The sequence below is a fragment of the Pristis pectinata genome, chromosome 12 (genome assembly GCF_009764475.1).
Source record: "Pristis pectinata isolate sPriPec2 chromosome 12, sPriPec2.1.pri, whole genome shotgun sequence".
In the NCBI taxonomy this organism is placed as follows: domain Eukaryota; kingdom Metazoa; phylum Chordata; class Chondrichthyes; order Rhinopristiformes; family Pristidae; genus Pristis; species Pristis pectinata.
In genome coordinates, this window is record NC_067416.1 from 9,805,558 (window position 1) to 9,820,305 (window position 14,748).

General features: G+C 42.3%; 1 protein-coding gene across 1 annotated transcript in view; it reads left to right on the forward strand.

Moving 5' to 3' along the window:
* Positions 1-14,748, forward strand: part of LOC127576893 (VPS10 domain-containing receptor SorCS1-like) — an 856,973-nt gene that overhangs the window by 749,189 nt on the left and 93,036 nt on the right. The window contains exon 16 of the mRNA XM_052027714.1: positions 5,734-5,867. Coding sequence (XP_051883674.1) covers positions 5,734-5,867 — 134 coding nt within the window. The remainder of the gene's footprint in view (positions 1-5,733; positions 5,868-14,748) is intronic.

Below are 14,748 nucleotides of genomic sequence, written 5' to 3' on the forward strand. Positions count from 1 at the left end.
CTCAGGCTAGGCTGAAGGTTGTGAAACAGTCAATTTGCAATCCTTAGCTAAAGTGCCAGCAACAGCTGACCTCCTGTTGGCTAATTGAGCTGTTCTGACACTGGCTTAGTTTAGATTTCAGCAGACAAGCTCCCATCTGTTTGATCTTGGCGTTTACATAAATAAACAGGTTAACCCTCTTAAAGCAGGGTCTAAATGATGGGCTTGGCTTTCTATGGATCTTCAATTTTCCTTTAGAGACAGATTTAGCAGAATCCCAAAATCTAAACCAAGCTCAGTGCTCTGTCAGCTGGTAGGCTTCTCTTTCATCTGCTCACTCTCCAAGCCAGTCAATTCCTACCTCACTCTCCACTTAATTGGCATTTCTACTTAATTGGCAGTTCTGCTCAATTGGTCTGTTAGAAGATGCCTCAGGAAGATTATATATTCCACTTCCTTATATTTATAAATCAAGTTCCACTAAAGCCCCTGCATTCCCTTCACACTGACTCCTGCAGAACAAAAGGAGTCAGTGTCCCAAAACACTGCAAATGAGCAAGCGGGAATACAATGCACTCTGAATCCTCGGGATCCTTTCCCTCCCTTTGATGTTACCTCAGTCGCAACAGAAAGAGGATAACCAATTCCAAAGGTCAAAATTCCAAAGATTTTCTCCAGAGTGGGCTAAAAGCTCTGTAGTTCATTCCTGCATCAGCTGGACAATATAATGGGGGCAGTGAAGGTTTCTGTGGATGTAGAAGATGAACAGAATCAGCTATATGATATGAGTATCATTGTTACAATGAGAAATTGGAGAGTCTGGGTTTGGAGCGGTGGGGGGGACCTGATAGAGGTGCACAAAATTATGATGGGCACAGATAGGGTAGGTAAGGGGAAATCTTGCCTCATAGAAAAGGTGTCTAAAACTGGAGGGCATAGGTTTAGGGTCAGGGGTGAAAGGTACAGAGGGGACCTGAAGAAGAACCTGTTCACCCAGAGGATGGTTGAAATCTGGAATGTAACTACCTCAGTGGGCAGTGAAGCCAGGTACTCTCACAGCATGTGGGAAGTATCCAGTCAAGCACTTGAATCGCAAAAGTATAGAAAGCTACGTACCAAATGCTTGTGAGTGGAGTTAGTCTGTATAGGTACATTATGGTCAGCATGGTGGATCAAAGGGCCCATTTCCATGCTGTATGACACTGGCAAGACCAGCATTCACTGACTCTTTCAAAAACTAGGGAGATCGCCAAGTCATTTCAAAGAGCAGTTAACAGTAATCGTGTTGTGTTAGGGGTTACTTATGGGCCAGACTGGGTCAGGACATTTACATTTTTGTGATTTCCTGGTTATCATTACTGCTACTGGATTTTTATCACAGATTTATGTATTTACACTTGAATGTGTCCTCAATTATTAATCCAAGACTGAACAACTGATGCCTTGACGTTACACTGAGCTGCATTGTCAAGGATTGTGATTATCAGGTGTTCTGTTGGCTGAGTGTCTGATTGTGACTCCTGCTTGGTGATGTTAGTTTTATCTTTGTCAGGTGGCAATACGTTTTCAGCACGTTGTTGAGGAGTTTGATGACATAGTGGATATATATTCATTTTTCAGGATCTAGGCATCGCGGCAAGGCCAGCATTTATTGCCCATCCTAACTGCCCTTGTGGTGGTGAGCTACCCGCTTGAACCACTGCCGTTCTTCCGGTAAACGTACTTCCACAGTGCTGTTGTGGAGGGAGTTCCAGGATTTTAAAACCAACAGTAATGAACAACCGACAAAACATTTCCAAGTTAGGATGGTGTGGGATTAGAAGGGGAATATGCAGAGGGTGGTGCTTCCATACACCTGCTGCCTTTTTCTTCTTGTGGTAGAGGGAGCAGGTTTGGGAGACACTGTCAGAACAGACAAGTAACTGCAGTGCATTTGGAATAGACAAGTAACCGATATGCAGCTTGTACACATCACGGCCATTATGCACCTATGGAATATCTAGGAAAATATCTAGCAAGTGGACTGCTTTATCTTGGGTATTATCAAGCTAAGTGATGTTGGAGCTGTACTCAGCCAGGCAAATGGAGAGTATCCCATCACCTTCTGATCAATGATGATGTTGACGATAGAGGACTTGAAAATGCTATTGAACGTCAAGGGTAGGAGGTTAGACTTGTTGGAGATTGTCATTATCTGGCTGACTGTTGTCCCGGACTTGGCCGCATGCAGGAAGAGATTGGTCCATTTACTAATGAGTTGCGAATGGAATCGAACATTGTCTAATTATCAGCAAAAATCCCAGCTTCTGACCTTATGATGGGAAGAAGGTCATTGCTGAAGCAGCTGAAGATGGTTAAGCCTAGAACACCACCCTGAGGAACTCCTGTTGTGATGTCCTGGTGCTGGGATGATTGACCCCCAACAACCACAGTCATCTTCCTTTGTGCAAGTTATGTTTCTAAACATTGGTGTGTTTTCCACTGACGGCCACTGACTTCAGTTTTACCAGAGGTTCTTGGTGCCACTCACAGTTGACGTCAAGGGCATCTCACCTCTGGAATTCAGCTCTTTGAGTCACATCTGGATGAAGGCTGTGATGAAGTCTGGAGCGCAGTGACTTGGCAAAACACAGACTGGTTAGCAGGAGAGCAGGTTGTTGGAGAATAAGGGGCAATTCTTTGTACCAGTAAGAAAGAGCTGTGGCTAATAATCTACATCCTGGAGGTCAAATCCCAATGTGGTCATTGTGGTGTTTGAAATATTTTAACTTTATTTCCTTTTTCTGGAATTAAACAGTGATGTTGACCAGGCAGCTATAGGGTTGGTGTAGACAAAACTATCAGGTTAACTATTGCCCAGATGTAGACAGTTGGGCCAAGATGTGACTTGACCCATTTATAAGACATCCCCAGGTTACAAACACCCAACTTAGATAACCCTACATATGAACAAGCTCCCATAAATTAAAAATCCAGGGTACAAACATACGTTCATTCCCACAAGCGACAGAACTAGCTTCCTCTCTGTCTCCACTGTAAGCAATTGTTCTTTGTTATCAGTTTTACGTGCTTTTGATGCCATTCATCATACTGTAGAGGGGTGGTTACCATATCGAGTGATTTTTGTGCATTTTCCAACATCGACAAAATCGACTTATGGATGTCGACAGAGGCAGAACCCGCTCATTACCAGGGAACGGCCTGTACTATTTTAATTAAAGTTTAAGTCAGAGAACTGACCACCAGGGTTCTGGGGGAGTGGATAATGTATTCCATTTTAATTTTGCAAAACTATCTTTGCAGTGGTTCATCTTTTAACAAGCTTCAGGCAGGAAGGGATAAGCTTGCTCGTTTATTTCTCACCCTTCCCACCATGTTTCTGTTTCCCCTCTCTTCCTCACCACCCTGACCCTCTGCCCTCACCCCACCACCACTCTTCCACATCTCTGTAGTCAGCTGGTGGCTTGCTTCTCCATACCTCTGAGCAGCTGTCCTTTAATCTGCCAGCAGGGAAGTGCAGTGCGAGCAGCCTCAAGTGGATCTTGCTTTGATTTTTCCTTCCTTCCTGAACTCTTTTATGTGGCTCCCCATTGCAGCCTGGCTGAGATCAATGGCTCACTACATCAAGTACCGCAAGCGGGAGGAGGAGAAGTATTGTTACGCATCTCTTATCGTCCTGTAACTCAGCTCCTGCACTTTGAGTTAGTATGCTGCCAGACACAAAATTATATCTTCCTGCAGCAATTCACTTGTTGCTTCCTTCACCCTGGGAAGAGACAGTGGTGAGCTGTTAGATTTTTAATTATGTGGTAGTTAGTTCAATCCCTCGATCCCACAGAAAGTTCTCGCATGAGTAAATTTTGGATGCTAAATTGGAGAAAATAATTAATAGATTTGCTAAACTAGGTGAACAACAGGAGTTTTAAAGTCGGCATGTTTCAAGAGTTTTGCCTCTTTTGGTAGTAACATTACTTCTGGCAGACACATGAAGGTTTGGATATATCGAAGAGCCATGGATGACTAGGCCCAAACTCCTAAACTCCCATCCTTTCCTTTAACACACTGGATCAGATAACATTCCACCTATTTCTCTCCCTCAAAGGAGCTACTTCTGTCTTTGGTCCTGAGTGTTATCCTCTTAACACAATTGTGGAACGTTCTGTTCCAATAAACGGTCTGCATGGCGTGAATTAGGAACTCAGCAGGTCGAGCAGCATCTGTGGGGGGGGGGGGGGGGGAAGAATTGTCGATGTTGGTGCATCAGGACTAAGAGAATGGAGGGGGGAATGGACAGTATAAGCAGAATTAGGTTTATTATCACTGACATATGTTGTGAAATTTGTTGTTTTGCAGCAGCAGTACAGCGCAAGACATAAAAATTACTATAAGTTACAAAAACAAATAAGTAGTGCAGAAGAGGAATAATGAGGTAGTGTTCACGGGTTCATGGACCATCCAGAAATCTGATGGTGGAGGGGAAGAAGCTGTTCCTGAAATGCTGAGTGTGGGTCTTCAGGCTCCTGTACCTCCTCCCCAATGGTAGTAACATGAAGAGGGTGTGTGCCAGACGGTGAGGGGAGGAGAGGGGGTGCAGTGAGACAGAGGCCAGAGGTGATTGGTGGACTGAGAGGGGGAGGGGTTGTAGAAAGACAATGGGCAGATTGAACCAGGTAGGGGAAGGTGAGGGATGGAGTTGGGAGGCTATCATCTATCATCTATCATATTGCTCCAGATTCCAACATCTGCAGTCTTTTGTGTCTCTATGGTTTAAATTAGTTCTGATTTGCCATCCATTGCCTAGCATTAAATTTGAATGACTGCTTCCATATTCTCCACCTGAATTCCATTTTGCAAACGTACCTAGGACAACTTTTACCCTATTACCCTACCCAATTACCAACCATTAATTAGTGAGTTAATCCTGAGCAGCATTCAAACATTCAAGAGATCAGAATGAGGAATTAAGACTTCTGCATTCCCCAACTAGAGCAAAGGATCAGTATTATTGCTGCCTTTATTGCTTCTCTAAAGATAGTGATGTAGATCCTCTCCCTACTAAGTAATTCAGTGGAAAAATAAGGTTTTTCCTGATCCCTAGCCTTGCTTAAGTGACCTGACATTTTCATTGTACTACTTAATCCGATCCTAAGTAACTTAGGTTTTCTTTTAATAAAATCTGTATCATATCTACCACAGTTTTGACTCCTCCAATGATAATATGTCACCAGTAGATTAAAAGTGTGCCCTTTAATTTAAAAATAGACTTCAATCCCTACCATTGAAGATGAGACTGTGTGAATGAGCCTTGAACAATGGTGATATAGGGCAGGGGATGATATCCTCTTTATTAGACACATCAAGCGCTGCTGTGTTCCAACCACCATCTGCACGGACACACAAGAGACTGCAGATGCTGGAATCTGGATCAACACACAGAACGCTGGAGGAACTCAGTGGGTCAGGCAGCATCTATGGAGGGAAATGGACAGTTAACGTTTCGGGTCGAGACCCTTCATCTGGACAGCTCCATGGTTTTAATTAGTATGGAGAATTAAAGCATTCAGTTACTCATGCTTTGTCACATTGGCATTTTTAAGCTAAACTTTGTTTTCAGAACAAACTCTGGCAATTTGTTATCAATGGTCCCGGAATTTAAAACTGTAGGGTGTTGTCATAATCCAAAGGATGTATAACACTTATCAAACTGTTGATTATTTTGAGTCCTAATTTCTTACCAGTGTGGTTTCCTTGAAGGGAGAGCCTTGTATCATGGGGGAAACACGGATATACAAGAGACGCCGCCCAGCAACGCAGTGCATTTTGGGGAAGAAATACAGAGAAGTGGTGACATCAGTGCCTTGTAATTGCACAGACAAGGACTTTGAGTGGTAAGTGCCCTTGTTGACATTTCACATCTTCTCCTTGTCAGGCGGTCCCTTGACGCTGGGAATGATTTGCATCCACCTGAGTTTCTGTCCATTCTAAGGTAGGTGATGAATCCAACATTGAACCTGCAGACTCTGCCACAGATGGGCCAGGAGGTGTTTGCTGAGGTGGGTGGGAAGCTTAGGAGGTGGTGTGCTCCATAGGCCATTTGTACGGGGCTTCCACATGCACATGGCAAACTGTCTCAAGGTTGTCATTGCCCTCCTGGATGTTCCTCCTCTATTTTGATTGGTCAAGGGCCAGGGATTCCCATGAGGTTGTATGGATGTTGCACCTTTCCATAGACACTTTGAGAACTTCCTAGCATTGTCTTCTCTGTTCCTCTGGTAACCTCTTTCTTTGACAGAGCTCAGAGTGGAGTGTCCTTGTCAGGAGTCTGATGTCAAGGATGCAGAAGATGTGGTCCATCTGTTGGGGGTGACTGAATGTACTTAGTGCTGATGTCTGGGAGAGGACACTGATGGCGGATTGCTTATGCTGCCAATGGACTTGGAGGATGTTGCAGAGACACCACCTTGAGGTGCTTGTTGTGGGTAGCCCATGTCCCTGAAGCATTCGGGGGACAGGGATCACATTTCACACAGCTGAGTGTCTTTGTCTTTGCAGCATTCAAGCCACTTCACCCAACTGCCGAGATGACCCTATACCGTAATGATATATAGACTGGTTTCTGTGCTCTTAATCGTAGTTAGTTTATCCCCAGAAATGGTTTAATGGGAAAATCCTGTGCCACCAACAGCAATTCTCACTCAGTGTCCACACACACATTGGAAAAACATTAGGCAAATGCTTCTCTCTCTGCTGATTTACATTACATCGCTTCTCTGGGTGTTACATTTTTACCCAAGTTTCCCAAAACGTTGTATACAGCGGACAATTTATTGGAAAACCTCTTGTTCATTATGTGCTATTTCTCTGCCCATTGATAAAAGCTGGGACCATTTTCCAACCACAGGCTCATAACACAGTCTTAACAATAGGTTTATTCATTGTCGGACATCCCAAAGCACTTTACAACCAGTTGGAAGTGTGGTCTCTGTTGTAATGTAGGAAAAATGACCACAAACAAGCAGTATTATACTGGTGGTGATTGGATCAACAGGAAAGCTGCTAAGCAAAGTTGCACCATTTCGGGTTTGTCGTCTTTTGTGGAAGAAAGCACCCCTGAGAGTACAGCATTCCTTCAGTTCCAAATTGAAGCATTGGCCTAGATTTTTGTGCTCAAGTGTCTGCAGTGGGATTGAACCCACAACTTTCTGACCCAAGCTGAAAGCTACAGCTAGCAGTCTTGATGATTTAGAGAATTTGACGTTGCTTTGGTTTTAATCTGATTTAGTCAGGGATCTAGTCTCTGGATTCTTGATTTCTTGAATGCCATGTTTTAGGGAAAGGGTCAGACTCTGCTGAGAAAGTGCAATACATGGAAAACAATGGGTTGAGATTTGTCATTGAGTTGTCAGTCTCCAGAGTTGCAAAGGACCTTCCAGGAATTAGATTAACCTGAATGTTGCTGTGTAATCCAGGCAGAAAATTTGTAAATTCATTAAGAATCAATGATTTGTTTACTTACTTTCTTTAGAAACTTTAATTCATGAGTCATTAAAATGTTTGAATTGGAAAAGAATTTGGCCTGAGGCAGATGATCATGGAAGTTCACCTCAAGGGTTACTCCAACAAGATTTGGCAACTGGAGTTTCAAATGAAAGCTAAAATTTTAATATCTGTTCCAACAGATGAAGTAAATCCACCTGGAATTAGATGGTATGGGATTAATTTAATTGGCATCATGGTCAGCGCAGACATGGTGGTCTGAAGGGCCTGTACTGTTCTGTTCTATGTTCGATGTTCTATGGGGAACAGAAATCCAAACTGAAGTAAAACAAAAATGATTCTTTCAAGAGACCAATACCTTTGTTAACGTTAGCGCCAGAATAATTTCAGTTCAACTCCAGTTTGAAGTTCAGCTTTCATGAGAAATGTATAATCTAACAAGTATTCCAGGTGTCAGCCCCATCCATATTTGAAACTCTTGGTCACACTTGCAGTGACATGCTCATGCCACTAGGTGGAGGGTCAACAGCTGAAGTTGCAATTCTCCAATTTTAATTTGGATGACAAAACTATTACATTACCACCTTGACTGGTTAGTTTTCTCCTCAAGTCTTAGATCTTTCCCAACTCTGAAACCTCTTCCAGCTCCACAAACTTCTAAGGATTCTGCTGTCCACCAACTCTGAGCTCTCATGCATACCAATTCTGCTACACCATTGAAGAGTCATTCCTCTGCTGTCACAAATCCCCTCTCTAAATATCTCCACCCTCCTCCTTATTGACTCTTATTAAAACTTACCTCATACTTTTGTTCACTATCCCATATTACTCAATGGCAAATGAAAAAAGACCAACAAATGCATCACATTGTCAGTCAGCATTGTAGAGTTAACATCCAGTTTTCATCTATAATATAGTGTGTTTTATTATTTATTTTAGTACATTATTAAGGCCTTTGACTAAAAATTATTTATATGCATGTTCAGGTTTGAGACTCTTTGGGGCTTGGTGGGAATTTGTCTCAGACACAACAGAGCCCAACTCCAACAGAGGCATCGTATGTCTGATAGCAGAAAAATTCAATGCACCCAAAATATTTCAGAGCTTATGAATCATCTTTACTCTAGTTTATCTTTAAAATATATTTTCAATAGAAACTGGGTTCAATGCTCAGACTCCTGACAACATTTGAAGTAGTATATTTGATGAAATTAAGCTATTTATTTTGGAGACACAACAGACTGCAGATGCTGGAATCTGGAGCAACAAGCAATTCGCTGAGGAACTCAGCGGGTTGAGCAGCATCTGTGAGGGGAAAGGAATTGTCAGGGTTTCAGGTTGCTCAGATCCTCCAGCAGGTTGTTTGATGCTACTTATTTTGTTTGAATATTTTCACAAGTGTAAGACACCTAATGTTCAATAGTGCCTCACCTCGAAACCGAAAAGTCTGGGAACACTCAACAGGTAACTCTGGAGAGAAAATCAGAGATAGCCTTTCAGATGAAAGGAGAAAGCAGGAATTACAATCAAGGGACTGAGGGATGGTGGTCTAAGGCAAGGGAAGACTCAAGGTGCCCATTGTTCTTTCTGTACTTGTCAGGGTAATTTTCAAAGGATCCTATAGCATCATGAAAATCCTTGACCATAAGAAATAATAACAGGACTCACCACTCAGCTCCTTGAGTCTGCCCTGCCATTCAATAAAATCATGGCTGCTCCAAACCTTCCTCAACCCCCTCCCTCTAACCATCTGTCTAGTTCTCCACAACCTTCCAAGGCAATGGATTCCAAAAACACACAATCCTTTGAAAAAAGAAATTCTTTCTCATCTCTCTCTTCAATGGGCACCCACTTATTCTGAGACCATGCCCTCCTGTCCCAGACCCTCCCAGGAGAGGAAACATCCTCCCTGTCTTTACCCTGTCGACCCCCTCAGAATCTTATACATTTCAATAAGAATGCTCCTCATTCTTCCAAACCCCAATGAGTACAGACTCTCCATGCACAGGATCATCCCAGCAAACCCTCTCTAATTAGTTATTTAACACCCCAAGTTAGCCATTTGGAATCTGATCTAAAAGGAAGAGTATTTATTGGTCTGGTAGTCATCTTGCGAATCCAAGGATATTAAGTTTTTCACTGTACCTCAGTACAAGTGACAATAATAAACCAATACCAATATTTTAGCATCTTGGCTGTTCAAACTAAGGAAGAGATCTCCACTGGTGTGTAGAGGGAGTGGGTATGCATTAGAGTTCAGAGCTTTATTGGGAATGCCATCGTCTTTTTTTCTGTGCGTGGATAAAGGAGGATCTTGCTGTTGAGAGACCCCTGGCAAGGCATTTTGCTGATGTTATTTTATTGTTTATTTATTCTTCATGATGTTGGCATCACTTGCAAGGCCAGCATTTATTGCCTATCCCTAATTGCCCTTGAGAAGGTGACGGTGAGTCACCTGCAACTTGCTCGGCCATTTAAGAGTCAAGCACATGGGGTGGGACTTTGCCTTCTTGTTTGTCCAAGCCTTTCATTCAGTAATTTAACCTTTGCACCACCATTATAGATTAGGACTTCTGATAGCTTGCATTTTCTGTATTATTCAGCACATCATCAACACCAGGATTGGAAAGGTCTTTGATTTTAAAGTTCAATTAAATCTTCACATTCCACTCAGGATTACTTTGGAGCCACACTTGGTCACCCTACCCCAGCCCACCTCTCCCCATGCTACTCTGAGTATTTGCCCCAAACTAGATCCAGTGTATTCAGCAGACCGTCACCAGAGTGTAAGTATTCAGTAAGGGAGCTCGCCTCACAGCTAGGAATTGTGGAAGTCATGGACCGGCTGCGAAAGGAACAACAACCTTTGAATATTTATGGAATTTGACAAGTCTACAAGATACAACAATGCCTCGTGGGACCTCAACTCTTTCCTCATGAGATGAGCAGCACCGCTTGGGAAACTCTAGCCAAGTTGAAATTGTTATTAAATAGCTGTGGTAGTCTCAAATGTGGAAAATAGATCTTGGAATTCCCTGTGCAGATGGAAATGGTTATCATTAATCCTCAGATGTTAGCGCACACTGAGGTTTCTCACAGCTTCTGCCTACCTTCCTCTCTGTGATACTACTGAGCCAGAAATTTAGTGATGGAAAGCCAAATATTGTGGGCTGCATTATATTTAAGCATACTCTTACATAGCATTAGATAGCATACACATAGGCCATTCAGTCCACTGGATCTATGTTGTTCATAACCCATGCAAGCATCCTCCTGCCTTTGTCAAGTCAAGTCGAGTTTATTGTCACGTACACAAGAAAGGTACAATGAAAAACTTGCTTTCAGCAGCATCACAGATATGTAGATACAGACAACACGCAAAATATAAATTATACATAACTTGTACAAGAAAGTGAAGAGAGAGAGAAACACTGTGCAAAAACAAAACCTTAGTGCAAAAAAAAGACACAAAATCAGAGGCAAGTCCGTGGTGGTGCAGGAGGTGGTCTGTAGTGTTCCATTTCCAAGGTAGGGTCAGCGTTGTGCAGGTCAGTTCAAGAACCTGATGGCTGAAGGGAAGTAGCTGTTCCTGACCCTGGTGGTGTGGGACTTCAGGCTTCTGTACCTCCTGCCTGATGGTAACAGCGAGAAGAGAGCATCACCCAGATGGTGGGGATCCTTGATGACAGATGCCACCTTCTTGAGGTAGCGCCTCCTGTAGATGCTGTCAGTGGTGGGGAGGGCTGTGCCCGTGATGGACTGGGCTGTGCCATGACTCTCTGCAGCCTCTTGCGTTTCTGTGCATTGGAATTGCTGTACCAGCCGTGATGCAACCAGTCAGGATACTTTCAACATCTAACCTCGTCATTATCTCCATCCATTCCCATGAGCTTACCATTATGTGTGCCAATATTAGTTGCCTCAACCACTCCATGAGATACCAAGTCCTCAACTGATATTGAAACATGGTTCCATTCCAACAGATTTCCTATGGGTATCTTCATCAACCTTTCCTCCTACTCTCACAGGGACTCCAAGACCAACTGCTTTGGACCAATAACTGTCCTGGTGAAGATCAATGAGAAATTGAGCGAGGGTTAGAAGAGTCAGCTAAAGAGGGGGAAGGACTCATCCGATGAGCAGTGGGGTTCATTGTCCAAAAGAATGGTGGAGGCAGAAATCCTTATTATATTGAAGAAGTATTTGAATGAGTGCCATGACCCACAAGGCCACAGACTAAGCCTCAAAAGTAGAGTTAGTCTCAATGTTTCATTTTCTGCCAGCACAGATATGATGGGTGGAATGGCCTCTTTCTGTGTTCAAAATTTCTAAGACTCTATGACCTTCATGGGTTGTGCAGCGCAGTCATATTCTGGGTCGTGATTTTGCTTGCAGAGAGAAAGCCTTGCAATGTATTTACCCACTCGTCATAGTTTGGATGATTAAGCTTTCAGATAATGGAACAGACTGGTAACAGTGGCTGGGCTTGACCTTCATCACACAAACTGAATTGGACCAGAACTCCTTCTAATAAAGGAATTAACCTGGTCCACCAGGATAAGATCAGTGTGGAAATGTTGCTCACCACAAGCGTAGATTTCTACTTATCCTTGCCGGGCTCTGAAACATGGAAAAGCAACTCTTTCGAAGGGTCAGGATCTGAAATTTAAAGGTATCTGATCTCTCTTTTGTCTGCAGTCTCCCTCCAGTGCTTACTGGCTTGGTTTGAGTTACGCTTGCAATCATCCTATTGATAGTAATCTGTTTTCTTTGCATGGGAATTATGAGGCATTTCATTGGGACTTGTGTCCAGGATGATTGTTAGCCCTTCAAACCTGTTCATTTCAAGTTAACCATTGACACAGTAATAGTTAACATTTATAGAAAAAAATTCCAGATTTTTACCAAATTCAAAATTGTTTCCTCTTGTGGGAGAATCTCAAACTTGTGGTCACTGTTTTAAAATGAAGAATCTCCATGTAAGACAGAATTGGGGTGTGATTTTTTTTTCTCTCTCAAAGGGTTTTGAGTTTATGGAGCTCTCTCTTGCTCAAAGGACAGTGAAAGCAGAGAATTTGAATATTTTTAAGGCAGAGGTAGATGAGTTCTCAAAGTCAAAAAAATAAAGTTGAGTTTATTGTCATTCACACAAGTACAGTACATGTATGCACAGGTGTAATGAAATCTTACTTGCAGCAGTATCACAGGCATATAGCATTAGCAACACAATATTCACAAGAAAAACATAAATTAAACATAAATTATACAAAATTGTCCAAGAACGAACAAAATTAGAACAAAACAAAGTCCAATGCAGTGCAAAGTGGTCATAGTGTTGCTCTACTGAGGTAGTGATTTGGTTTGTGCAGGTTGGTTTAAGAACCGAATGGTTGAAGGGAAGTAGCTGTCCTTGAACCTGGTGGTGTGAGACTTCAGTCTTCTGTACCTCCTGCCCGATGGTAGATTCGAGAAGATGGCATGGGCCAGATGGTGGGGATCTTTGTTGTTAGATGTTGCCTTCTTGAGGCAGCGCCTCATGTAGATACTTTTGACGGTGGGCAGGGATGTGCCTGTGATGTGTTGTTTGAGTCCATGGTCTCTGCAGCATTCAAATTGCCGAATCAAACCATGATGCAACCAGTCAGGATGGACTTCTTGAGAAGCAAAGGAGTGAAAGGTTACCCAGTTTGGCAGGAATGCAGAGTTAAGACTACAATCAGATCAGCCATGATCATAATGAAAAACGGAGCAGGCATGAAGAGTCATGCGATCTGTTCCTGCTTCTAATTCATACATTTGTAGAAATCACAGAATGATTGAGTTACAGAAGGAGCTCATTTGGCCCATTTAGTCTGTATCAGCTCTGTGAAGTACAATCCAGCAAATCCCAAATCCCTGCCCTTTTCCCAAAGCCCTGTGTTCCTTCTTCTCAGTAATGATTCCCAACTTGCTTCAAATTTTCAGACCCTGCGGCTGAATCCCAGATTCCCCAACAAGTGTAAATCATTTATTTCTTTCTAGCCAATCGTTCCCTTCACTTTCTGAAAAATCAAATCACCATTTAATCTTCTAAATTCCAGCAAATATATCGGCAAATCCCTCCTCTCCCTCGCAGATACCTCAAAAATGATCTTTGTTCAGTTTTCATTTTGCCATACTTGCATTTATTTTATTTGCGAATTGGATTTGAATGTTACTGGCAAGAAAACACAGCACAAGCATCATATATTCCTTATCACCATCACCAAGAATTATTAGCGGAGCTTATATCCATGAGTTTGCAAAGGAAAGACTGTATGCCTAAGAGCAGAGATGTGCAATGTGTTAAAAGATAAATAAATCAGTAGCTCCTACAAGACCAAGCAGTCTGCATCGGAGGGTATAACACTCAATATGCATTTTGCTGAGGTTCTCTTGTCTCGTGGCCTCAGAGTCTCATTCCATATGGGGAATGGATGGACCTATTTGGGCATGACAACTGCCTGGGGATTTGTGTGGAGTCACAGCCCATGAAATCTCTAGTTTATTTGGGTAGTGGTTCTTGCTGTACAGTTACAGTGATTCATCAAAGGACAAGGTGCCAGAGGGAATCACCAGACAGTTTGGATCAAGAGAAAGCTCCTTATTGCATCACTATTAGTGGTACAGAACTAATAACATTCAGCATGAATGGATTTCCTCAGTTGGACGTCTGCCTGGAAGGATCCAGTCCAGTCAACATGCCAAAGCTCCGTCAACATAAGAGTGAATTTATTGTTGGAGTGACGTGAATGAATGCTGAATTATTGAGCTCTTAGTTTTCAAAATCCATTTCCTACAAGATTTGTTTCCCACTGTAGCTGTTGCACATGGTTAGAATTGGCAAAATCTCAGGAAGTTATGGGACACAGCCAGTGTATCAGGGAAAGTGACATTTTGCAAACCTTGCCCAGAAACAGTTTTCTGCATTTAACTTAAAATTAAATTTTTCACCTAAACATGTTACTATATTTTAGAATACACCAAAATATAATAAAGCAAAAAGGAATAAATTAATGGATATTAATTAATAGTTAATAGACTATTATGTAATTAATCTGATATGAAATTGAAACTCAATTGAGTGTTGAAATTTTTCAGTTGTGAGATTTATAAAGGTAGTCCATGAAGTGGTGTTTCAGTTTTGTGAAGCGTACATCAGAAGCACATAAACTACCTGACAGCCATAACATTTATCAACCATCTCAGTCTAAAAGTCATGCCACTTCCAATAAGTTTCCAGATCTTCAGAAG